The sequence below is a fragment of the Drosophila melanogaster genome, chromosome 2R (genome assembly GCF_000001215.4).
Source record: "Drosophila melanogaster chromosome 2R".
NCBI classification, from domain to species: Eukaryota; Metazoa; Arthropoda; class Insecta; order Diptera; family Drosophilidae; genus Drosophila; species Drosophila melanogaster.
The window spans coordinates 9,223,647-9,248,923 of NT_033778.4; the positions used below are offsets into that span (position 1 = coordinate 9,223,647).

The 25,277-nt window shown below is 44.5% G+C and overlaps 4 protein-coding genes across 7 annotated transcripts, besides 1 other annotated feature; 3 read left to right on the forward strand and 1 right to left on the reverse strand.

The window, feature by feature from the left end:
• Window positions 1–4,138: 4,138 nt before the first annotated feature.
• On the reverse strand, window positions 4,139–23,603 carry hig (hikaru genki). 4 transcript variants are annotated; one of them, NM_165667.2, is made up of 9 exons: window positions 23,119–23,603; window positions 10,799–11,929; window positions 8,862–9,086; window positions 8,102–8,199; window positions 7,460–7,534; window positions 6,666–7,002; window positions 5,952–6,440; window positions 5,448–5,630; window positions 4,139–5,141 (listed from the first exon to the last, which is right to left on the reverse strand). In NM_165667.2, exons 1-9 carry the CDS (start codon window positions 23,246–23,248, stop codon window positions 4,933–4,935), a joined length of 2,877 nt encoding a protein of 958 aa, NP_724773.1. In that variant the 5' UTR covers window positions 23,249–23,603; the 3' UTR covers window positions 4,139–4,932. The 4 variants fall into 4 exon arrangements, with proteins under 4 accessions (NP_724773.1, NP_724772.1, NP_001014514.1 ...); NM_165666.2 differs by lacking the exon at window positions 7,460–7,534; NM_001014514.2 differs by having other exon boundaries at window positions 4,139–5,630.
• Window positions 13,398–13,478: a mobile genetic element.
• On the forward strand, window positions 13,866–16,185 carry Cyp4p2 (Cytochrome P450 4p2). The gene is made up of 8 exons (NM_136628.3): window positions 13,866–14,110; window positions 14,191–14,391; window positions 14,446–14,527; window positions 14,685–14,785; window positions 14,844–15,114; window positions 15,173–15,393; window positions 15,458–15,772; window positions 15,845–16,185. Exons 1-8 carry the CDS (start codon window positions 13,906–13,908, stop codon window positions 16,009–16,011), a joined length of 1,563 nt encoding a protein of 520 aa, NP_610472.1. The 5' UTR covers window positions 13,866–13,905; the 3' UTR covers window positions 16,012–16,185.
• On the forward strand, window positions 16,395–18,493 carry Cyp4p1 (Cytochrome P450 4p1). Its single transcript, NM_080089.3, has 8 exons — window positions 16,395–16,634; window positions 16,694–16,894; window positions 16,958–17,039; window positions 17,096–17,196; window positions 17,263–17,527; window positions 17,587–17,804; window positions 17,859–18,173; window positions 18,236–18,493. The coding sequence occupies exons 1-8, from the start codon at window positions 16,436–16,438 to the stop codon at window positions 18,394–18,396; spliced, it is 1,542 nt and encodes a 513-aa protein (NP_524828.1). The 5' UTR covers window positions 16,395–16,435; the 3' UTR covers window positions 18,397–18,493.
• Cyp4p3 (Cytochrome P450 4p3) lies at window positions 18,674–20,764 on the forward strand. The gene is made up of 8 exons (NM_136629.3): window positions 18,674–18,912; window positions 18,995–19,195; window positions 19,252–19,333; window positions 19,393–19,493; window positions 19,553–19,823; window positions 19,876–20,093; window positions 20,151–20,465; window positions 20,525–20,764. Exons 1-8 carry the CDS (start codon window positions 18,714–18,716, stop codon window positions 20,683–20,685), a joined length of 1,548 nt encoding a protein of 515 aa, NP_610473.1. The 5' UTR covers window positions 18,674–18,713; the 3' UTR covers window positions 20,686–20,764.
• Window positions 23,604–25,277: the final 1,674 nt, after the last annotated feature.

Here is a 25,277-nt window from a genome sequence, read left to right on the forward strand (position 1 = left end):
GTTGCCTTCAACTTCAACTTGACTTTGTCTTGGCCGAGTTGTAACGCTTTTATTGGCATTGTTTGCCGCTGGTGTTGTGCCTGCTGCTATACGAATTGTTTATATTACACCCGACTTGGGATGCGAAGGTGCAGAAAGTTTCCCTTTCTGCCATTCCCTTCGGCTTTTACACTTTTCCACTTTTACACTTTATGAAGTGCACACAGCGGGTTATCAATTTGTGTGTGTTGTTGTCGCCCCAATTCGTTTTATTATTAAAAACCACTGAGCTGGAAGCATCAAAGCGGAAGTTGCATTTACGGCCGACAAGATCCGATACGGATTCTGAAGAGGGATTCTTTTGCGTAGTACAATAAATTGTAGCCATGTGTACATCTGATAAAATATTTATACATGCACATTTTTGAACCGAAATTAAGGCTCTTCAAGGGTTTGTATTTGCGAATTATGCTGGCTTAAAGCTCTCGCTTCGTTAATTTGCATACCAAATTGTTGGCTTTTTATGCGAGTTTAGAAATAATTGAAGTGAATGTGAACTGACTAATGCGCACGATAAAGAAATTGATAATCTAGCTGTCATGTTCTTCAACACCAAAAATGTAATTACACAATTTAATAAATAGATAGTATCTATCTATTACGAAATGATCTCACATAACGTTAGGGAAATTTTCCAGTTGCGTAGAAAATGTAGCAGGAAAATCCCAGAATAGGTTTTCACTCCTCGGTGGAAGCTGTCACTTTGTTTGAAACTCAGTTGCACTTGATTGCCTCATATCGATTTCTAGCTTGGTTCTCCTTTTTTTGTGTTATCTATGATAACAGAAGACGGAATGAAACGGAAACGAGATGGCTATCACCATTACACGGAGCAGCTGCGTCCTGGCCAAGAAAGCTGAGGGAAATTGTTACAGCCAAAAGTGAATTTCAGTTCAGTGATGCAAGCGGGCAGTTTATAGCGCAGGACTTTAACATAATTTGTATATTTCATCATATAGTCTTATAGAGTCCTAGTTCATTAGTTTCTGAAATAGTTTACAAATCGACTTCTGTTTTCTTGGCATACTTACATAAATACTTGGGTGAATATCTATAAACTATAGGACTGATGTCCGGTTGTGGACAAAATGTCAGCACTGGTCCATGTACTCTTCTTCAACTGTTGGCTTTCGTTTTCGCGTCCGATTTGGATTACGTTGGGAAAATGCAAAACACTTGGGCAGAGAAGTAACCAAGTTAGATTGCAGCTATAGGATGAAATTATTTTATACTTCTTTTCATTTCCACTGCGAATTGAATAAATATTTATGGAAAATGTTAATTCCGCGCTCTTTAATCTAAATGTTAATTTTCCGGCGGCAAATAAATCACTTTGTAGCCGAGCAGCCACCACGGCGTATGCGTTATGCGTTGGAATTGAATCGAATGGAATGCCTGGAGGGATATTCTCATGCACCGCCGGGGGAATCCCCCCGGGCTTCAGTCCCCCACCAGGTGTCTGTGGCTGCTGGATTAATTAGTGCTCGGTGCTGAGCAAAATGCTCCTTGGGGACCAATTGCCGGGGAAAGTTCAAGTGCGGGCCTTGTTGCTCCTCCGTCGCTCGAGTGGCACTTTAAGGATTTCCACAGATGCAGCTCAGCGAAACTGTCGGCGGCAGGTGTAAAGTTTCAATTAGCGCCCTAGCGTTCTGACCAAAACCACAACTAGCAGCTAATTACGCGACTCTCGATTAGTTTCTGCGGAAAGGTGGCTTACTCAGGGATTTGCATTTTTGTGGCATTGGTTGCAACAACTCTTGTTCCATTGAGTTATTATTTTAAAGCTACTTTCATAGCAACAAAATGGGATATAAAAGCTATAGGAGCAGGAATAGTTATCATCTGCTATATTATACCCCTTTTCTATGGAGTAGCTCACACTTGCCAATTCTATATGCCAAAAAGATACTTTTTACTGGCTTACCTTGTTCTTAACCAATTGATTGCCAATCAATATATCAAATGATTGATGATGGTTGCCACTCCATGCTCAATAAACCACATGGGACTAGGCTATATTCGTTCCCCAACTAATCGGAATATTCAAATGAGTGGCTGGTGCTCGGAGACCAAGCCAAAAATCTTAACTTATATTCCAAAATGGCATTCCTGGGTGCTGCTGGAAATTTGTCAACTATGCGGCCAACTTTAAACCCAGCGAATTGCACAAATAAATGGCAGAGATGACTTTATGGCCAGCACCGCACTTTGTCTCCAACCAACGAGGGGCTTGAAAACTCAGTTTTTCGTTAGGAGATTGCACTGAGGATGGGAATGGGGGCAGTGAAAGGAGTGACGGTTGGGAGTTCAAGTGTAGTTAGCCTCGGGGCTTTGGCATGCATTTAACATCCAGGCCAGGACACGACTGGGGGGCAGGCCAAGAGACCGGGCCAAGTCCGATTTTTATAACTGACCTGCAGTGAGGAAAGCTATCTCTAGAATAAATACAAATTTATAAATTAGAAAAGGAGCATAAATGATAAAATGTGTTTAAATATACACATATATAAAAGTGGCACCACTTTTAATGCAAAGTTGAGGCCACTAACTACTATTTCGCGCAGTGTAGATGCGAGTTGGGTGGGTGCACACTGTTTTTGGGTTCAAAGTGCGGGGACATCGCTTTTGAGCTACGTGACATGCATAGTTCATCGCTTTGGCCCCAGAGCACGGACGGAAAATATTGCAGTTGTGATATGTTTGAGCTCACTCGGATGTCCGGACTCCGGGAGTCGCTGGCTGCGGCTGATGCCCTGCTGCAGCGCAACTGCGGAGGTGCTAATGAAAATGGCTCAACTTTCAGCACAAATCGCAAGTGTATACCCGGTATGCATCCCATGGATACGCACATTCGCACATCCGCGTGCGGCTAATTGCATGTTCCTTAATTAACCCCAAACAATCGGTGGGCTTGCTACATGTTGCCCTTCGCTGGGCCTTTAAGGCAAAGTTGCCAGCTCAAAATCGAGTTAAAGTTAAATGCGAGTTTTATGTCGGGCCGCCCCCGGCGACTGTGTGTTGTATTAATTTTGAGACTGGCAAACAAGCAAAACCAATTTGCGCCGAAAGTACGAGTAACAGGAGCAGTTAATTTTAATTACGCACATAGCAGCGCACACAAGTTGCTGCTGCTGTGACAACGGGGCGCCTCAATTTGGACACCTTTTCCCATCAGGAGCACCAGGCCACACAGCACACAGACATCCAGACATCGATTCGCCCTCACATCCCACATCCATATCCACAACCAAATTGCCATTAAATGAGCGAAGGCGTGGCTGAGAATAAACGACAATGGCGTTTCTGTGGCCATGTGTGGAAAATGAGCTGGCGGCGGGAAATGAAGCCTCAATCGTTCCGAGGTGCAAAGCAACAAAACAAATTAATTTTCCAGGTGCACATTGCGGGCTCCGCTGGCAAACTGTATGCCACACGCGCGCATATGAAGGGGAAACCTTGGGAAGATTACCAACTAAATTTCCAAGCCCCTCTCAACTTTTAAATGAATTTCACTTCCGTTTGGTTCCCTGCCATTCAGCTGTTCGGAAATGGTGAAGTGCACAGGACAAAACTAAAGTGATTTCAGCATTTTAAAGCATAATCCAAATAATTTAGATTCGTGTAATGTAAACTTAATCTAGGGTTATGGATAATTTCCTAATTGAGGTCGGACTTTAGATTACATTGTCACACTTGGTTTTTTTTCATATAAAAGGTCACATGAAATCCAAAACAAAAATGAATTGGAAAATGAAGATAGAAGATTAAACATTCTAAGTTGCAATACACTTCACAGGCTTACAAAGCTTTTTTTCCAGTGCAGCTCACGCTTATGAAGTTGCTTTGGTTGCTGGTGTAGATGTTACTGCCGTAGATGCTGCTGCAGTAGGTGCTGCTGCTGCTGTGGATGCTGCAACTGTATGTGTTGTTGCTGCAGGGGATGTTACTCCTGTGTGCTCGCATTAGCAGCTGGCTTAGGCGAAAGAGAAACACGTGCACATGGATTTCCTTGGCACACTTTCGCGGAGCTAACGGATACATTACATCTTCAGAGAAGTCCCACAGCCAACAGGCAAAAGAGAGTTTAAGGCCGAGAATTGCATTTTACACAATATCGTATTTTATTTAAAACGGTCTTTACTTTACACAAAGATTGCAGCTGCCTACAATACACTATGCAATACCTACATATGTGTGCTCCTCTGCCTCTCAAGGAATCGTTTATGGATATGACTTTAAAGGGCCACTTAGCTTGGCATTTCTTAGCTCCTAACTAATCAACACTCGTCCAACAACTGCTGCTGCAATCCGCATTTCTGTCAGTGTAATACATTTATATGGTGGAATAGAATCGTTAATCTGTATATATATATATAATATATCTATATGCTTTTTCTTGGTTTTTATTCGCACTGTGGGTAAGATTTTCGCTTGCTTTCGTTTAAACATTTACATTTATGTAACTTTTAGTTGCAACCAGAATACGTAATACATAAATACCTGTACGCAGATGTTGATTATATATTTCATTAAATAGTTAGTGTTAGTACAAGGATACTTCGTAATGAAATGCAAGCGCAAAGTTTATTCAATCTGAAGAACAAATATCTGTAGAGTGTGCAAGATCAACTTGATCTGTTTAGAGTACATACATACATAGTTTCAAAAGGAGAGTTCTTGAAAGATTCGTGGGCCACAGAAAGACAATGATTTGAATTGAACCTATCTGATAAAATATCTATTAATTTTGATACCTCTCACTAAGTTAATCTAAATATCACTCGGTTTCGATCTGCATTCGGAATTACAGCATCCGCTCAGATGGAGGACCCGTAATGCTGACTTGGCGGCGAATCCTTGGCCCTTGGCTTCAATCTCTGGTGGTCCTGGAGGTTACACCTCCTCGTAGCTCTTGCACTTCGGCATCGGACCGGACCACCGGCCATCCGGCTGGCATTTGGGCCGCTCGGGTGGACCCTCGTAACTCTGGACAAATCCGGGCCGGCACTGGACGCTCAGGTAGTCTCCGGCGTCGTAGTTGAACTTGAGCGGCGCTATCAGCCCGTTGGGCGGATCGCCGGGATAGGGGCACTGCGATTTGCCTGAGATCGTGGATGGTCAGTGGGCATGTCATGCGTGCGTGTACGGATTGTATCAGGTGGTTTCAGGTTTCAGGTATCAGGTATGTTAATGATGATTCGTGATCGGTATCGAAATCGGTCGTTTGTTCGGCGGAAATACAACACAAGAGTCATTAATTGGGTTGATCTGTGAGCGGGCCCACGAGGAGGAGGAGGATCGGTGGAACGGTGGAGCGGTGCGGTGCGCCGGCAATCTCTCGCAGCGCACGCATATACATATACGTGTCTATGTCAGTGAGTGTGTGAGTGAGTAGCGAGTCTACTTACAAAATGGCGGCGAGTGCGACCACTGTCCGTTCTCCGTGCAGATGATGCTCGACTCGCCCACCAGGCTGTGCCCGTCGTTGCAGCTAAACGTGACCAGGGCGCCCACGGTGAGGCGCCTCTGGCTCAGGCTGGTGCCCCCGATGCGCCCGTTGAGCGGCGCCACTGGCATCACGCACTGAATGACTGCGGGGGGGGGGCAGCGGTCAGCAGAGGGGTGCACCAGCAACAGAGGTTATTCGAAAGTTAGTAACAGAAAAGCACAGATATGCCAGGAGAATTGGGAGCAACTTTAAAAGGTGTCGAAAAGTGGGCAATACAAAAACGAGATTCTTCATTGCATACTTTTAGACAGCTGTATGGGGGATTAAGTGATTTGCAGATGGCAAATTTATAGTACCCATAAAATATAAGCTTATATTTAGCCAGTTTATAAGGCCCCCTAACGAAAGTTACTAAGATAGTTACATACTTCCTTATCAAGAAAGTTTCGAGTGCATCGCTCACCTTTGCAACGCGGAACGGGGCCACTCCAGACGCCCGACGGCTCACAGTCCAGCTGCGCCGGTCCGGTCAGCTTGAAGCCCCACTGGCATTTGAACACCGCCCGCCCCCATGCCGAGGTGTTCAGCTCGATCAGGCTGAGGTGCGGGTCGTCCAGCTCCAGACGTGGACACTGAATGGCATGGCAGGTCGGCGTCGGCGATGACCAATTGCCGGAGGCCAGGCAGGTGGCGTTCCAGGCGCCGTCGAGCCGGAAGCCCTCGGGGCACTCGTAGTGCGCCCGCTGGCCCAGCTTATTGCCCTCGAGGCGCAGCTTGAGCGGCGCCAGCGGCTCTGTTAGCTGCGGACACGTCGAAGTGGCCACCACGACGGCAATGCTGTTGGTCAGTCCGCGCGGCGAGGTGCAGGTGAAGGTGCCGGAGTCGTTGTTCTCGATATTCTTGATGCTCAGCCGGTAGCGCACCGCTTTCTCCTCCTGGGCTGGAGACCATCCTGTAAAAGGGAGAGGTAATTTTTCCGAAAAATCAGAGCGATGTCACACTGCAATGGTTTTAATCTGAAACTAATCGGAGTATTATAGTTATCAAGCAGTTGAAGGACCATATTTTCTCGTTAGTGTTTTTAGACTCGGTACTCAAAACACGATTAAAGCGTTTTCTCTCGCTCTTTTTCCTAGAAGTCACTCTCTTTAAGTACAACAGTAGGAGGTCGGCTTACCTGTAGAATACTGCATGTACCAGCTGGTCCAGCTCCATTCCGGAGTGCCCCTAACCCTCGGATACATGCAGTCCATGAGCACTGTGCTGTGCGGCGGAACGGCCATGACGCCGGATGGCTCAAAGGAGTGGGAGCCATTGAAGATCTTGATGCGGATCGATGGGGCGCTGTCCTCCGAGTAGTTGGTCAGCACCGTGGTGGGGACGCAGCTGGGCATCCGCGGTGCCCACAGGCCGTTGGAGCAGAGGACCCTCGACTCTCCCAGGAGCTTGTAGATGCCCAGCTCCTGGCAGCGTGCCTGCAGAGAGTGTCCGTGCGGCAGATCCCATCCCACATTCTGCAGAAGGAGCAAAACGCAAGCAAGCGGTGAGGAAAAGCGAAAGGGTGCATTTATTTTGCAGGTATTTTGGAGGTCGGGATGGGGGGAGAGATAGCACCGAGAGAAAGAGGAAGAGAGAGAGAGAGAAAGTGGAGAAAGTTATCAAATAATCAGACGTTCCCGCGAACTGGGAAAGTGGCGCTGGTTGCTCTGGCGTGCAGTCCTCGCATTTAACATTCTCCGTGTGCGAGTATCTGAGTGTGGGTATCTGTATCTGGTATGTTGAAACTTGTTACGTTCAACTTGTACTATGTTGTATCTTGTGAACTGTATCTTTTATCTGTTAGCTCCCTGCTAGTGGTGGGTGTTTGTGGGTGGTATCTTTTGGGTGTTTCTGTGTGTGTCGGTGCTTTGCCTGTGGGTTTCTTTTGGGTGCAATTCTACACAATACTACACAGCTACTACGACGACTCACAATTTCTGTATTTGAGAGAAGTGTCGATTTGGATAATCGCGTTTTACGCCAGCCGCGATTTGGTGGGATCGGTGTCTGCAAGAGAGAGAATCAGAGAGTACCAAAAAACACACATACTGTAGAGAATCGTTTTCGTTTGTATTTCACCCATGCAGATGGCTTGGTCGCTGGTCTTGAGATATTGCGAAATTGCGATACGAGTATTACGATATTAAGAATTCTTAGGTGAGATTTTCAGGCTGAGATATGAGAATAGAGCGATAGACAGGTGCGAGTAGACAGAGACAAGCAGAGGCGCAGGCAGAGAGAGTGAGAGAGAGAGAGAGAGATAGTAGATCAAGGTCGGAGTCGAGATCGAATTCGATATCGAAATCGAAATTGAGATCGGAGCTGAGCTGAGCTGAGATCCTCTCGCAAAAGCAGTCCAGTTAGAGTTAAAGACATGAACGCGGGCAATCTCCGGAAATCTAAAAACGTATGCATGTACGAGTTCTGGGTGTACCGGTGTGTGCGTGTGCGTTGCATGTAGGTGTTCTTGTGCTGTAGTGGTGGTGGTGGTGGTTGTGGTGGTGGTTGTGGTGGTGGTAGTGCGGCAGCCAGCTGACCCAAGGATCCGAGAACCTTCGACCTCTAACCACTTACCACTGAAATGTTGCGGTAGCTGAGCAGCAAGTGCGATGGTATCCGGTTTACGTGACAGCTCTTGTAGAGCGGCTGAAACTTCACATTCCCATTATCGTCTAGAGATTGCAGAGCCGCACGGATAAGAGATATCATACCAAATGTTTACTTGTACAGATTCTTAGCCAATATGTTTAGAGTGTGGCGTGTTTTTATGATTAATCTACAACAACTTAAGAATCTAAGAATCTGAAAAAGTGTTTTTTGGGGTCCAAACTTAAGAAACTCGTATATATAACTGAAGATATAAAATTGAAGATTCGTAATAAATACATAAATATAATTTATGTTTGATTTTATGTCAACTTTGCTGTAAAGTGCAAAGTTTAGCATGAATTTATCTTTTACAGGTTAGATATAGCGATTCAAAATCCGAATGATGAGTGGAATATTGTTATGATAGAAAATTTAAGTGCATAAAATATCGACGTACGTTTCCATTTCGCCGCGTAACTTTAATTGGCGAGAATATTAATTGGGTTTAAATGAAACAACAATCTGATTGTGTGCTGTATTCGCTTGTGTACTGATTGTGTAGTCTTTATTTGCGCACGTATGTAAATAAATGAATTCGCAACTGTTTGTGTGGCTTAAGTGTATCTGTAATTGGAGCTATGTATCTGCAACTGCAACTAAGTATTTGTGTGTATGTCAATACTTCAATATTTGATGGTGCATTGTCGTGGGCGTGAGTTGTTGCAGGCGGGAGTAGTTCACTTACCCTCCTCGTTGGTGGCGCACAACGGACCCACCCACTTGCCCTTGACGCAACGGATCTTGCATAGCCGCCGATCGCCCATGGGTCCGATTTCGCCCGGGAAGCGAATCTCCGACACTTCGGTGAACTGCTGCAGGATGTCGACCTCCTCGTCCTCCTCCTCCTCCTCGTCGAACTCCGGGTCATCTGGATGGATGGGCGTGTAGCCAGCCTCCTCGTCGTAGATACCTGGATATTCGAGGCGGGACGAGAAGAGCAGAAGGTGTGGGCGTCGTGAGATGGGCAATGTACCATGCCAAGAAACAGGGGAGGGGGTAGATAGACGTTCAGAGGGGGATAGAGCAAATAGAGCAAGCATCTAATGAGCCGTTGAACGGCATGCGAATGAAATGCAGATGAAGATGCTGATGCAGATGCAGATGTAGATGAAGATGAGTATGCTAATGAAGTGCCGGTGGACAATGAGCGATCTTAATGCCCATCCAAGTTGACCCAAAACTCGACTCCAAGTTGCGCCAAAAGTGCGAAAGAGGCTGCAAAATCCTCAAGTACGCCCCTTGGGCACACACATTAAGCCAAGGAGAAGCCATCGAGAAACCACGAGACGTGCGAAAAGTGCTGCCAGCTGAAAACTTCAATGGGCCGCTCCAAGTGCTTAGATATGCATTAAAAGAAAACCAGAAGGCTGGCGAAGTGGCCACTTAACAGGATACAACTTCATTTCCCAGAAACCCCATCAAAAGACGGCACTAAAATAAGGGAGATGTGAAAAGGCAGAGATAACACCAAAGATAATATTATGCTGGCTAATAGAAAATAGAAAAAAAAAGATGAATAAAGCAGTAAAGGATGCCGAGAAGGACTCGGACAAAGGAGCCCCAGCTGAAGCCCAAGGCAAACAAAGGAGCCAAAAGGAAAATCATTCCGGCCAGAACAAAGGGCCAAACGGCCAACCGGCAGCGGACAACTCTCAACTCTGAACTCTAACCATGACAAAGATATGGACTGGCAAATAAACCATGACCACGCAGCACCGATGGCGGAAATGGGGTAATGAAAAGCCGTCGGAGAGGGTGGAAAATGCCAGAACAGGTGGGCTTTTGGTGGCGTTTTGGGTGTTGGGTGAAGGTGTGATTTTGATAGGGGGATGAGCCATGGCTGGATAGGATGCTATTGTTAGATGCGATGGCTGTGGCTTTGGCTGTGACTGCGATTAGCTTTTACGAGTATGTTCGGTGTGTCATCCGCTCTCAACTTCCGTTAATGTTTGGGTGTTCGTGTGTACTCATGTGTGCTGCTGTTGGCTGAAATGCCCTTGCAAAAGCGTTTCAATACTCGCTGCTAGACATTGTCAAAATGTTGCCACATTATAAAGCTCGAGGGCATGATGAGGCGGCGCCTAGGCTGCTGGCCAGCCGCTTGGGAGTCGTAGCTGGCATGGGTTTCACTCTTCAATGGCTGGCTAACTGGTCGTATACTTAATTTTGCATTTAAAAGGTATAACTATTCAACTGTGCGTATGCGTAATTTAAAAATTATTGTATAGATAAAACCATTTACATCCTGATGGTATATTTTAAAATATTAATATTATATTAACACCAAGCTCTGGAAAATATTAGTCATTTGAAGCATATTTAAATCGTCAAAAGATTTGAAAGTTAAAGATGGTTTTTATTTTGTTAACCAACAGTTAACAGGCGTGTTCTTGTAACGGACCACTCCTGGACTTGTACTGCCATTCGGCGACCCTTCAACCTTTGCAAGGGATTTCCGAGCGGATGATTCCGCCCTCCGTGAGATCTCTGCGAGATCGGACAGCGCGACACGGACGGACAGACAGACAACGAGACAGCGACAGCGACGGCAAATCAAGGCTTCAAAGGCATTGGGCACTGTGGCATTGCCAGTGTCTGGCCGCCGTGCGGGCGCACACTCACCCTTGTCCTTGCGACTGGTGGTCTTGGAGCTGGAGTCGCCACCACCCTTCGGACGGCTCAGTGCACCCGTGGTCTTGCCGGACTTGCGCTTAACACGTTGCCACAACAGGGCCACTCGTGCACTGCTCGACTGATTTCCGTACTGCTGAAGATCCTTTAGATCCTGATCCGCTAGCGGTTCCGGCTCCGGCCCGATTCCGGACTCCGGTGGCAGCTGGCCGAGATCGCCCTTGAACTCGGTGCTGCGCCGGCGGCGCCATCGCGGGCTCCGGTCACGCTGGTCGAGCTCTGCAGCGTGACTGTCCCCGCGGCGGCGGTGATGAGCAGCAGCGGTCTCCGGATGGTCCAGTTCCAGTTCGTCCTCCTTTGGTGTTTGTCCGTTCTCGGGTACCTTTTCCTTGGACTGTTCTTCTTTGGGGAACTTCTTCTCCTTCTTCAGGGTCTGCTCCTTCTCGACGACCTTCTTCTTGGGCTTCTTCTTGAGGAGCCTTGTGCACTTCTCCTTGCCACCTTCCGCCAGGCACTTGTTCAGTCTGGCCTTCATTTTGAGCTTGTGCAGCTTCGATTTCAATTCACGATTTGGCTCACGGCTCTTCAGGATATCGGCTATGTGGACATAGTACACATCCCCTTCGGCTGCCAGCTTGCTGCCCGCCCAGCGATCCGTTTCCGGTGAGGCTTCCGTGTCATGGAGAATGGCATGCCGCTTATATCGACTGCCACGACCCCTGCCTGTCTGTCCATTTTCATTCTCAATCCTCCGCCGACGGCCTGAGCCCGCGCGCCTTCGTTTGCCCTGCTTGCGATTGGCATTTAAGCGCTTATCCTCCGGGTCCCCGTGGTGGTCCTCGTCCTCGTCACCCAGATCATCGTCGCCAACCAAACTGGCGGCCGCATCGCCCACATGCAAGTGGTCGTCGCCCAGGTCCAGCGAGTACGGATTGATTACGGCCGCATGGTTTTCGTTGGGGTGACGCGGCACCGAGTCCACGAACTCCACATCCGCCGTGGTGAAGTCCTCCGGCAGGTAGATCTGCGTGGTCTCGAATTTGGCCAGCGGCTGCTCCGTCGTCGCTTCCGGCTTGACAATCGTGAAGCGCACATCCGGCGCCCGACAGCCTGGCGAGGCATCTGCGGATGGATAATGAAAGCGGGAAATAAGAACACTGGGAAAAAACAGTAATGCATATTATCACTTATAAATGAGAAAAATGTAAATAGATTTTGCTAAATGGGCTTTAATTGGTGTTAAAGTAAATATGTTAGTAATTATTTATAATAATAGACATTATAATATCACTTAGGCAAACAAAATTGCCATTTAGAAGTAATGAAATTATATAGCAGAGGCAACAATGTCTCAATCCATTGAATAAATCATTCAATAATCGCTAGTTTGCCTCAGTGAGGGTTTGCCAAACGAATTCACCCAAGACTTTGGCTTGACTGGAGGTAATGCAATTTCAAGTTTGCCAGAAACTCTTGCCATAAATATTTCATATGTGATCTAATTTGATAACTTGGCCTGGCTGGGAAGAACTTTCCACTTGACGTCGCCAGACTTTGAGTGCCATCGAAATTGCAAATTTCCAATATGCATTTGGAATGCAGGCAAGTAATCAGGAGGCGGAGTGGGCGGCGCAGAAGGTCGTGGCCCAAACGCACAGCTCAAGTTTCAATTTTACATGAGAGATGGAGGCCATGAGGAACTCGAGCAGAAACAGAGTCAGAGTCAGAGTCGGAATCGGAATCAAAATCAGGATTTCAGTCAGCTGCAGCGGAGAGCTCTAAAGTCGTGGCAGCATTTTCCGTTTTCCGCCATTTCCATCTCCAGTCGGCCTTCGGTAATCGCCGACGGTGGAATTAAAGTTTTCCCAGCCCAGCTCCGCCCTTTCCACACTTTTCCTTTTGTCCGTAACGTGTCATGCACTTTGTCGGAAAGTAGGTCGAGTGATGTATAATGGCGCTGGCAAATAAAATCACAGAATGCCATGTAATTGATGAATTGCAATCGCCAATTAGCAGTCCGGGCAAATGCAACAGAATGACAAAGGAAAAATGAGCTAAGGGCATCGGACACTGCCACTCAGTTGATTAAGGTGAAAGATACAAGTTAACTTTTTAAATATGCCATCTATATGAAATACTTTTAACAAAAGTTTAATGTTACCTAAAGCGAGAGTTTTAGCTGGATGTTTTATAAAGTAAAATTGCAATGCAATCATGCAATGAGAACTTTTTGCTGCATTCATGTTTATTCAGTTAAGCTAACAAACATAACATTTTATGGTATATAAGTTAAGTTTATTAAGTTAATAATTATCTCATAGCTGTGGTCTTGAACAGTTCATGAAAATAGCCTCAGATCTTGTATATTCAATGTGGATTGGGTATCATTTCATTAAAGTACTCCGATGATGTTTTTGGCATTTTTCACAAGCTCTGCTTTCGAGTTATTAAATGGCCCATTAAAGGCAAAAAAAAATATTTTATACGGGTTTTCTTACTACTGCAAATGACTTTAGCACGCTGTCGACCAAAACGACTTTAATGATCATTTGACTTCAATTCAAGATTTACGTTTTGTACCGTAAATAAATATAGTCAGTTCCTCGACTATTAGATTCCTGTTACTCAGCTGGTGGGAGTTTGAAGTAAATTTGTTAGGCATCTCGATGGAAATTAGCTGGGAAATTACAGATTTTGAATTTATAAGCCCAATTATCGGTTGTGAGAAATGTGTTTGATTTAGAGATAAATTATTCACTACTAAAGATTATTGCAAAGCACATTGAGCTTTAATAAATAAATGTGAACATTCTAGTGTATCGATTAAAATTAGACACCAATGAAAAGCTTATTGGGTGAACGTGAGATTAAATATCGACCAGCGGAGCGAAGAAACCAGCACACAAAAAAAAAAAATATATTCATACATGGGTACACTATTTATACTAACTTTATAAAATAGATCCAAATCTAATCAATTCTGTGCCGGTTCTCTGCGTTGCTGATAGTAAAAAGCTCGCGTGGATCGAGAGCGGGGAACTAAAAAAACAAGACCAAAACAGTGCTGAGAGCGAAGCCCACCGATCCAGTTCGCCCACATGATGATTTGTCTTCTGTGGATTTCGGTGGCCATACTTGTGGTCATCCACTGGATCTATAAGGTAAACAAAGACTACAATATCCTGGCCTTTTTCGCCCGAAGGGTTCAAACCAAGGATGGCAAACCATTGGACAGCTTAGTGCCCATGATCAAGGGCCGAACTGTGTTCGCCAACTGCTTCGATCTCTTAGGAAAAGACACTGGTTCGTAGAAGGTGAACATTGACATCGGGCTTCTTATCTTTATAAGACTTCTTTTCCCCTTGGTCTATTCGCATAAGTAGACCAGGTATTTACTCACTTACGCCAGTTGGCGAAGAACAGCGGAGACAGTTATCTGCAGTACTCCATGGGGTTTTCCAACTTCAATGTTATAGATGCGCATAATGCAGCGAACATATTGAATCATCCTAATCTGATAACGAAGGGTGTAATATATAATTTTCTTCACCCTTTCCTAAGAACTGGCGTTCTAACAGCGACAGGTGAGAAACGAAATCTGAAAAATGGAATGCTGGATCTAAAATTCTTTATTGCAGAAAAGAAATGGCACACGCGACGCAGTATGCTCACTAGGACATTCCATTTGGATATATTGAACCAGTTCCAAGAAATCTTTATGTAAGTGCCTTTCGTAACAATTTTTATTTTACAATATTATGGACTTTGGATAAGCAGTCATCTTTGTCTTACATTTGTGTTATTTTCCTTATTGTATGAACAGGCTTACATACTTATGAATGAATCAATTAAACTTTTATAAATTTTCTTTTTTCAGAGCGGAGAGCTTGAAGTTCGTAAGTCAGTTCCAAGGACAAAATGAAGTTGTGGTTTCTTTGAAGGACCGCATATCCCGATTTACCCTAAATAGCATTTGTGGTACCTAAAGATTTAATGTTTATAGTGGCTCTTTAACAATCAGTGATTTCTTACATAGAAACTGCCATGGGAATCAAACTGGATGAAATGGCAGAGAAGGGCGATCGCTACAGGGCGAACTTTCACATAATCGACGAAGGACTTACCAGGCGCATAGTAAACCCGCTCTATTGGGACGATTGTGTATACAACATGTTCACGGGACACAAGTACAACGCAGCTCTAAAAGTGGTACACGAATTTTCCAGAGAGATAATCGCAAAACGCAGAGTACTACTTGAAGAGGAGCTGGAAAATAGAAGAGCCACTCAAACGGCTGACGATGATATGTGAGCTTATTTTGAAATTACTTATTCACATTAATAAACTTCCTCTCTCGAAAACCAGATGCGTGATTAGAAAGAAACGCTTCGCCATGCTGGACACCTTGATTTGCGCCGAAAAGGATGGACTAATCGACGATATTGGGATTTCTGAGGAGGTGGACACGCTGATGGCTGAAGGTTACGATACCACATCCATTGGTCTGGTCTTTGGCCTAATGAATATGTCTCTATATGCCGCTGAACAGGAACTGTGCTACCAAGAGATCCAGGAGCACATTCTGGGTAAATCAGTTCGCTGCAATCGTAATCGTGAGAATCATAAATTTTATTCTTCGTACCGTTCTAGACGACCTGAGCAACCTGAACCTAAGTCAACTAAGTAAACTAAATTATCTGGGCTACTTTATAAAGGAAACCATGCGCCTGTATCCTTCGATTCCCATCATGGGTCGTCAGACACTCCAGGAAACGGAACTAGAGAATGGCCTAATCCTGCCGAAGCGCTCTCAGATTAATATACACGTCTTTGACATCCATCGCAATCCCAAGTATTGGGAATCGCCCGAAGAATTCCGCCCAGAGCGATTCCTACCTCAGAACTGCCTGAAAAGGCATCCTTACGCCTACATTCCCTTCAGTGCTGGACAAAGGAACTGCATAGGTAAGAGTACAAGTCTTCAAAATATACGGTTCTCATACATATGTGTATTATCTATCTCTTTTAACCACAAAGGCCAGAAGTACGCCATGCAGGAGATGAAGACCCTGATGGTGGTCATCCTCAAGCATTTCAAGATTCTGCCTGTTATCGATCCCAAGTCCATTGTCTTCCAAGTGGGCATAACCTTGCGCTTCAAAAATAAAATAAAAGTCAAGCTTGTGAGGCGGAATTGCGTTTAGTGTTTATCGATTTTAGGATATTCCTTATTCATGCTTACTAAGTGCTAAATTGATTTAAGTGCGTTGTTGATATTAGATGACTAATTAACCCTGACTCTCCAGTGCTAATCGTCGTAGCTTGGAGCCATACATTGGACGAATATTGTTAACAATAAAACCGGTTATCCCACATTCAAATGAAACAAGCTTTCATTCAAACAAACTAGCAAGTCATTCATTGTTTTTGTTAGATGAATTCAACCACAAATCGTAGCTAGTCGAACGCCAACAGCGGGAACGCCACCGTGCAATCTAATCAGTTCAAGCAGCTTTTAGGTGTAATTTTTGCTACAAAACCGGCTGATAGTATGAGCTGTTTATATAGAAATCTGCGATAGGTGCAATCAGTGTGAAACGAGAGTTCCGTCAACGCGGTTGTGCCAAAATGATTATCTTGTGGCTGATTCTGGCCCTAAGTGCCCTGCTCTACTGGCTCCACAGAGCCAACAAGGATTACCACATCCTGTCCTTCTTCACCAAAAGAATTCGATTAAAGGATGGAACCCCTGTGGAGATCATCGCTCCCATAGCCAAGGGAAAAACAATATTCGGCAACACCCTTGACTTGTATGGGCGAGATCACGGTGAGTAATAGCAAAAGCCGAACGCTGGACCCCATTTGGCTGATGTAATGACTGTCTAGCTGGTGTTTTCAATTACTCGCGTGAGCGTGCTAAGGAAATGGGTACTAGCTACATAGAATATGTCTTTGGAAAGGCGATTTACAACATTATCGATGCGGATAGCGCGGAAAATGTGCTGAATCATCCGAATCTCATAACCAAGGGGCTCGTCTACAACTTCCTACATCCATTCCTAAGGACGGGCTTGCTGACATCGACTGGTGAGTTGGACTGTGGATTCATCACTCGGCGCTATTCTTCATACTACCGTACTCCTTTTACAGGCAAAAAATGGCATGCTCGCCGCAAGATGCTCACTCCGACATTCCATTTCAACATATTGAACCAGTTCCAGGAGATCTTTAAGTAAGATACCTCCATTCTATTTATTATCTTAAGAAACCAATGGCTTTCGTTTTTAGAACGGAGAGTCAAAAGTTCCTGCTACAATTTGAGGGTCAAGATGAGGTAACCATAACGTTACACGATGTTATTCCAAGATTTACTCTAAACAGTATTTGTGGTGGGTTGTCAATACCTTAAGTTCATAGATTCACCCTATAAATTCTTGTGTATTTCAAATCTTCAGAAACCGCCATGGGTGTTAAGCTCGACGAGATGGCCGAGAAGGGGGATCGATACCGGGAGAACTTCAGTCAGATTGAAGAATGCTTCATTCGTCGCTTGAGTAACCCACTTTTATGGGGCGACAAGCTTTTCGAAATGTTTGCTGCCAAGGATTTCGCTTCCGCACTCGATGTGGTTCATAGATTTTCGAGCGAGATTATTGCCAAAAGGAGGGACTTGCTAAAGGATGAGCTGGACAAAAGTTCAAGCACCGCTGATGATGATGGGTACGTAAATTGGGGAAATAATTTGCAAGTTGAATATATACTTATACACGTAACACTAGATTTGTCTCAAAGAAGCGTTTCGCCATGCTGGACACCCTAATTTATGCTGAGAAGGATGGCCTCATCGATCACATTGGGATTTGTGAGGAGGTGGACACTCTGATGTTTGAGGGCTACGATACTACCTCAATTGGGCTCATTTTTGGTCTAATGAACATGTCCCTAAACCCAGACAAGCAAGAGTTATGTTACCAGGAGATTCAAGAGCACATAGATGGTAAGCCCACTGCACTTAGCACTAAAAAGAAACCTCTTATGAGATCGTTTTCAGATGACCTGAGCAACTTAGATGTTGGCCAGTTGAATAAGCTCAAGTATCTGGAGTACTTCATGAAGGAAACTACGCGCCTGTTTCCCTCGGTACCGATTATGGGTCGTGAAGCCGTCCAGGAGACTGAACTGGCCAATGGACTGATCCTGCCAAAGGGCGCCCAGATAACCATTCATGTCTTTGACATCCATCGCAACGCCAAGTACTGGGATTCGCCTGAAGAGTTCCGTCCTGAGAGATTCCTACCCGAAAATGTGCAGGATCGTCATACGTACGCTTATGTTCCCTTCAGTGCTGGACAAAGAAATTGTATTGGTAAGCGAAGGTCACGTTTTTCTCTATCCAATGACTTTCTAATGATTGCTTTTATTTTGCAGGTAAAAAGTATGCCATGCAGGAGATGAAAACGCTGATGGTGGTCCTTCTGAAGCAGTTCAAGGTTTTGAAGGCTATCGATCCGCAGAAGATTGTCTTCCATACGGGTATAACTCTGCGCACCCAAGACAAGATTCGCGTAAAGCTTGTGAGGCGAACGTGACTTATTTAATCATTTGTTAAAGTTCGGTCTAACTAGATGTTACTCATGAAGATCTGAATCACTTAATTACACCCATATCAATAAACAGCTAACTTGTATATTTATAAAATATTTATTGCATGTACTAGCACAATGTATTCCTCAGTGTACCTAGATAACCAAACTCATATCATAGCATTCGCTTGTGAACTGAAATTGTGTGAGACAATCTAATCAGTTTCGCTTTTTATACCGGAATTGTTTGTTCATAAAACCGGCTGCTAGTGATCTCAGCGATCAGTTTGGTAAGACAAATCTGCGGATGCGGTTCTCTAAAAATGTTAATTCTGTGGCTCGTGGGAGCTTTTATTGTTCTAATTCAGTGGATCTATAGGCTGAACAGGGACTACTGCATTCTCGGATTCTTTGCCAAGAGGATTCGAACCAAGAATGGACAGAATCCGGAGAGCATTGCTCCATTAGTGAAGGGCAGTACCATATTTGCCAACAGCTTCGATTTGTACGGCAAAGATCACTGTAAGTTATTTGGGGGGAGCTTTGCTGGCTTATCTATGCTAATGACATCATATCATGGCTGTTATTCTTATTATACAATCAGCTGGTGTTTTTGAACACTCGCGTGACTGTGCAAAAAAACTGGGCAAAAGCTACGCGGAATATGCAATGGGAACGGCCATCTACAATGTTATAGACGCAGATAGTGCGGAACGTGTGCTTAATGATCCAAATCTAATAAACAAGGGAACAATTTACGATTTTCTTCATCCATTTCTGAGAACTGGACTGTTGACATCCACGGGTGAGTTTGGATTAGCACATGCTTCATTTGTTTTACAACGCTATCACGCTTTTTAGGAAAAAAATGGCATGCACGACGCAAGATGCTTTCCCCAACATTCCATTTCAATATCTTAAATCAGTTTCAGGAAATTTTTATGTGAGTTTGGATTTCTAACGTAGTAACTATTCAAAAAAAAAAAAAATGAACTTTACTAGAACGGAGAGTCTGAAGTTCCTAGAGCAATTCAAAGGCAATGATGAGGCAATCATCTCGTTAAACGAAGTCATTCCCAGATTTACCCTGAATAGCATTTGTGGTGAGATGCAATACGTTTTAAAAGTTTTGTTAATTATAAAACCACAAACATATCTGCAGAGACGGCCATGGGTGTGAAGCTGGACGAGATGGCCGAGAAGGGGGATCGGTACCGGGAGAACTTCCGTCAGATCGAAGAATGCTTCATTCGTCGCATGAGCAACCCACTTCTATGGAGCGATACACTATTCAAGATGTTTGCCGAAAAGGATTACGCGTCTGCACTCGATGTGGTCCACGGATTTTCCAGCGAGATTATTGCCAAGAGGAGAGATCAGCTGAATGATGAGATAGATAGCAGAGGAAACACTCAGACCGCTGAAGATGAATTGTAAGGCATTTGACAGTCGTCCATAAGTCCATAACAATACCGATTACTTTAGATTTACCAGTAAAAAGCGCTTTGCCATGCTGGACACCCTTATTCTTGCCGAAAAGGATGGCCTCATCGATCACATTGGAATTTGTGAGGAGGTGGACACTTTGATGTTTGAGGGCTACGATACTACCTCAATTGGGCTCATGTTTGGACTAATGAACATGTCTTTATATCCCGAGGAGCAAGAAAAATGCTACCAAGAGATCCAAGCTAACATAGATGGTGAAATGAGCTGAAATTAGTAAACTTACGATTTCATAAGCATATAAAATCTTTCAGATGAGCTTAACATCTTGAACATCGGGCAGTTGAACAAATTGAAGAATCTGGAATACTTTATCAAGGAAACCATGCGCCTGTTTCCTTCTGTTCCCGCCATGGGTAGGGAAACTACGCGGGAAACTGAGCTGAGCAACGGTCTCATCTTGCCAAAGGGCTCCCAGATTTTTGTCCATGTCTTCGACATCCATCGCAATCCCGAGTACTGGGATTCTCCCGAAGAGTTTCGCCCGGAGAGATTTCTGCCCGAAAACTCGCAGAATCGTCACACCTACGCATATATTCCATTCAGTGCTGGTCAGAGGAATTGCATAGGTATGTAATATTGCTTACTCTCATGGAATGATTGGATAAACATATCATTTTCTTTGTAGGTCAAAAATTTGCCATGCAGGAGATGAAAACCCTAATGGTGGCCCTACTGAAGCAGTTCCAAATTCTACCAGAAATCGATCCGAAAACTATTGTTTTTCAAACTGGACTAACACTGCGGACCAAGAACCAGATTCACGTGAAGCTCGTGAGAAGAAAATGAGGCAGCTTTAACGGAATGGAATTGTTCACGGAACTCTGTTAGTCATAAAGTGCACAGTGAACAATAGTTTCATCCAAAGACTCCTTTCTTCTTTCTCTTGGTGCAAAAATGTCCTGTGACTAGCTTATGGCCGATAATCGTTGGCATCTCGACAGCTGCCGCCCTATAAATCATTCATGCCCTGGCGGGTAGAAGCACTTCTCTTCTTCTTTTCCAGCAGCTATTACAATTCCAACTCCCATTTCCCACACAGTGGGAGCTCCCTGTCATTTCCTACCCCTCCTATTATTTTTGAGGCAGCCCAGGAAAAGTCAAGTAATCTCTGTCCTTTAGCTCACATATATGGGAATGCAAATGCATAATGCGCTGGCGACTTTTTGTCATTTGGTTTTCCTCCTCCTGCCGAGGCTACATCCCTTTCCCAACGACTCCTTTTTGCTTTAACTGCGATTTTGACAGTTCGTTACTCAGTTATACCATTTGCATGCATAATGCAGACTCAGCTTTGTTCTAAGCACATAAAATGTGGCAAAAAGACATGGGTGACCATGGGCTCGCAAAATGCACTGTGTGTGGTGCACTGAAATAAGTTCCATCTATCTTTGGCTTCCTATTTATTTTATGAAATATTTATATCATGTTTCGAAGGGATATTTTTAGTTAGCTTCTCTTTTATATGTGGCTTACTACTACTCTACTATTGAAAATAATTATCGTAAACGCATATTTTTTAGTGTGCGCCCAACTCGTTCCAACATCATCATCCATCCTGGGGACCCAGGATTTATGGGACAGCACATGGAAATGGGTGAAAGGCAGCTCTGGTTTTAGCTGCTACTCGGCTACTGCATATTTCATTAGTGCTCTGTGCGCTAGTGCTTCGTCGCCATAAGTCAACATTAAATGGATTCCATTTGTGAGTCATGTAAATTAAATTTCCCTCGCTTTCACATGTGTCAAGCGAACGTTTGGATCTCAGAAAATCTAAGAATCGGCACCCCTCTCACCTGACTGACTGCCAAACTGCGCACCAAAAGGCGAAATAAGAAGTCGCAATATCCGCCACAAAAGAAAAAAAAAGAAGATAAGTGCGACGCACTTTTGCCTGACTGAAGGACGAAACCCCAAAAGCTCAGCAGCTCAACAGCTGGTCCTGTCGATTTGCCAGGGGAAATTAGAAGGCAACCGACTGGAGGGATGGCGATGGCGATGGCGATGCCGATGGAGGCAGAGTGAATTAATTACTTTATGCGCATCTGCGTGTCGCTGTCGGGCACTTTACACTTCCCCTGTATCCTTTTTCCCACTTCCCTTGTCCCTTGTACCCCACATCCACCCATTCCCCCGTCCAAAGTCTTCCTTCCCTTTCGCAAAACTCACACATGACGCTATTAATTTCTATTACCAGCCTCGGACGGCCTGCCTGCCATACTTCATTACGGACTTTCGTGCAATTGCCGCTTGCCCGAGCTACCTTTCAGCTCCCCTTCCCCTAGTGCACTGAGAGAAATTATTGGTGACTGCCAGCGGAATTAAGTTTCGTTGAGATTTAGGAGCAAAGGTCTAACAATCAAAAGTATGCATTAAGTTTGCGCCTTATTAATGATTTCACATGTTCAAAATGTTCAGTAATCATAATTTATAATGTATAAATATACATATGTAATTGAAAATATATTTGATCAAAAATAACTAAATTTATCATTAAATTCTTACCTAATAAATTATCATAATACGCTCGAAATAAAGGTTAAATAATTATTTTACAAGGTGTGAAATACATAATGATTTTAAATATTTATGTGAATGCTATACGAAAATTTATTTCGATTTGTCATACATGACAATCATGTTTTTCTTTATTCTTACTGAAAAATAATGTTTGTGATTGCGTTTGAAAACTAACTTTAAAGACTTCATGATGTCTTGCTTTGAATGATTCATAATAAAAGCCATTATCCTTGCACCTTATAAGCATGTCTTTTATAATTTAATATGAAAAGCAACCTAAAAATTTGTTGCCAAATATTTTCCGCAGTGCCCCGTTTTCGCGATGCCCTTGCTTGTTTGTTGACTCTGATTGGGATTAAGGTTGCCCATGGGCTCTCGGCTCGCTTTGATTGCCTTTGTGCCGCAGATGCCGTGAAATATTTCATTTGCTGCCAGTTATTTGCTCTTGCGCTCTGTAGCTTCCCCTCCCGGTTACGAATTCATTTCTACTCCGGATTTATATCCTTTTTGTTCGAGCGTGTGTGATAATCGCTGGGAGCTGGAAGCTGTGAACTGTCCGATTTCCATGGATGCGTGGAAGGCCATTTAATAAAGTGACCGAGTTCGAGGCGGCCCGTCATAATTTATTTACGCTTTTCGTCCGTCCAGTGAGTGAAGGTCAAACGGAGGAGCCCACGTGTGTGCGGGGCAATTAGGACTCACCTGGCTCGGATGTGGTGCTGGTCTCGACGGGCTCCGTGTTGGCATTGCTTTTGTCCAGGACCAGCAGCAAAACGGTCAAGGATATTAGGGCCCAAAGCGGCTTATGGCGCATTCGCTGCCTGCTCCACATGTCCAAGGATCAGATTGCGATTGCCAGAGTTTCGGCGTTGTTTTGTTTTCGTTTGTTAAGCAACCCGATGAGTCCTTTCAAATAGCAACGAATTTAACACCACTGCACTTCACGAGTTGACTTCTTAATGGGCCAAAAATAGAAATCCACTTGGCCAACTCACACACACACACTGGCGTACCGCCAGCAGTAACCCACACTCGCGCCAAACTGTATGCAACGTGTGCGCGTGTATGTGTATGTGTGTGTGCTCTTTGGCTTTAAAGTTTCACTTTTACTTAGAGTCCTTTGCGGGGTTTTATCCTTTTCGAAGCTGGGCACCTATCCTCTCGAGCGACGACAATCGAATGCCACGAGTGCGGCGAGCGTCTCGCTTTTATACCTCTCGTTGGATTCTGCGCAGCTTCGGCTCTGCTTCGTTCGGCTGCAATCGGCTGCATTCGGCACTCGACGAAGGATCGCACTCGACGAAGCTCGCCAAAGGATGTGTCACGTGCATTTTGCCGGCAAATCGTGTGTTTTTGTTTTGGTTTGGCCCATGTTTTGCTTAGTCGCTGTTGCCATTGCCGTTGCTGTTGCTGTTTTTCGTCATCTCCGATTTTCCTCTCTCGCTGCTTTCGCTTTTCGCTGTGCCCGTGTGTCTGCGTGCGTGCCCTTGTAACTCTCACGTAGCTCTCCTTTTTCCCACTCCCCCCCGAACCAACCAAGGAACACCGCCCACCCACGTGGCCAATTCCCAGCTACAAATGAAGTTTTCCGCTTGCTTGCCACGTTGATTCGGTTACTTTCCAGTTTAAAACTAATTTAATTATACTTCCTTAGTTCAGGCAGATACTTTTTACTGGTGCAGCAGTGAATCAATCGCATAAAATCAATTACTATTTCCTAATTCACTAGGGGAAATCGTTGCTGAAAATGTTATTGGCTTAAAACTGCGATTTATATAGCCCGAAAACATGAGCACATAAGGTACAATAACTAGACGACTATAATTATTTAATTGAAATATTGTATGTAGGAGATAAATATGAGAATTACATTTTTGGATACATTGGCAATAACTGCTAAAGTTTAAATTTTATGATTTTTACTTGGCGGTAAGCTTAGCAACTAAATGCAATTTTTTTGTAGCTAATTATATGTTTATAAATTCAAAAGTGTGCTTCCGTGTTTACTACAAATTCAAAGTGGGTACATTCTATTGTGGCTAAGGAGTGCAGTGGAGCCAAGTGCTCGGCAAGGGACTCACCTTTGCTGCTCCTCAGCTGCCGCTGCCCTGAGAAGTATGCTATCAATTGTGCTGACGTCGCCTGTCTGCTGGCCATTCCTTTTGGTCCTGGCCAATAATCAAGCAGCAGTTGCGGTGATTTTGAGGCCTCTGCTCTGCGACCGAAGCCAAATGGCATTTGGCATTTGGCAACCAGGTTGCGGATGCCACTTGGCCACTAATTACGCAAATGAATGCTCCGACAGGACGCCCCTTGTTGTCCTCGCAAGATAAATGTCACTCATTGGAGGTTCAGGTTAGTCCTGGTCCTAAAGCGTAACCGTAACAATACCGTCTGGGTCGCTCTTGTCTGTCGCATTGAAATTTTGCTGAAATGCGAAATACCAAATGCGAATGCGAATGCGAAACGCGCTCAACTCCAGTCGAGTGGAAAATGAATGTTTGTGTGCTGCATTCTCCCCCTCAGCTGGCAATCCAATTGTGCAGCGGCATTATCTTTTGTGTATAGTTTCTGGCATGCCGTCCTAGTGGCCCGAAACTTTGGAATGCAATCAGGCTGAAAATTTATACGTTTAGCATGTTTATCCTGCCTCCTGGCAACGAGCGGCTTTACAGCAAAATTCAATTTGCTGCCCTGCAACCGCAGGCTGAAATTACATCTCTGGTATTCCAACTCAATTCGATGCCGACGGGCCGAAGGCTAATAACCAATGATTTCCTGGGTGCCAATGAAGTGCGTGCACCTGACATGGTCGCAGCTTTTCTAGATTAAAATGCCTGCATTTAGCAGATTAAATTATT

What these genes read in the sequence shown, in the direction of transcription:
- Cyp4p2 (NM_136628.3), top strand. Translation starts at nt 13,906, where the DNA reads ATGATGATTTGTCTTCTGTGGATTTCGGTGGCCATACTTGTGGTCATC. An exon ending in GATCCAGGAGCACATTCTGG is followed by an intron (nt 15,394 to 15,457) that starts GTAAATCAGTTC and finishes GTACCGTTCTAG; the next exon opens with ACGACCTGAGCAACCTGAAC. An exon ending in TGGACAAAGGAACTGCATAG is followed by an intron (nt 15,773 to 15,844) that starts GTAAGAGTACAA and finishes TTAACCACAAAG; the next exon opens with GCCAGAAGTACGCCATGCAG.
- Cyp4p1 (NM_080089.3), top strand. Translation starts at nt 16,436, where the DNA reads ATGATTATCTTGTGGCTGATTCTGGCCCTAAGTGCCCTGCTCTACTGG. An exon ending in TACTCTAAACAGTATTTGTG is followed by an intron (nt 17,197 to 17,262) that starts GTGGGTTGTCAA and finishes TCAAATCTTCAG; the next exon opens with AAACCGCCATGGGTGTTAAG. An exon ending in GATTCAAGAGCACATAGATG is followed by an intron (nt 17,805 to 17,858) that starts GTAAGCCCACTG and finishes GATCGTTTTCAG; the next exon opens with ATGACCTGAGCAACTTAGAT.
- Cyp4p3 (NM_136629.3), top strand. Translation starts at nt 18,714, where the DNA reads ATGTTAATTCTGTGGCTCGTGGGAGCTTTTATTGTTCTAATTCAGTGG. An exon ending in TTTGTACGGCAAAGATCACT is followed by an intron (nt 18,913 to 18,994) that starts GTAAGTTATTTG and finishes TTATACAATCAG; the next exon opens with CTGGTGTTTTTGAACACTCG. An exon ending in TGGTCAGAGGAATTGCATAG is followed by an intron (nt 20,466 to 20,524) that starts GTATGTAATATT and finishes TTTTCTTTGTAG; the next exon opens with GTCAAAAATTTGCCATGCAG.
- hig (NM_165667.2), bottom strand. Translation starts at nt 23,248, where the DNA reads ATGTGGAGCAGGCAGCGAATGCGCCATAAGCCGCTTTGGGCCCTAATA. An exon ending in CCCCGTTCCGCGTTGCAAAG is followed by an intron (nt 5,631 to 5,951) that starts GTGAGCGATGCA and finishes CCCCCCCCGCAG; the next exon opens with TCATTCAGTGCGTGATGCCA. An exon ending in GTCGCACTCGCCGCCATTTT is followed by an intron (nt 5,142 to 5,447) that starts GTAAGTAGACTC and finishes CCACGATCTCAG; the next exon opens with GCAAATCGCAGTGCCCCTAT.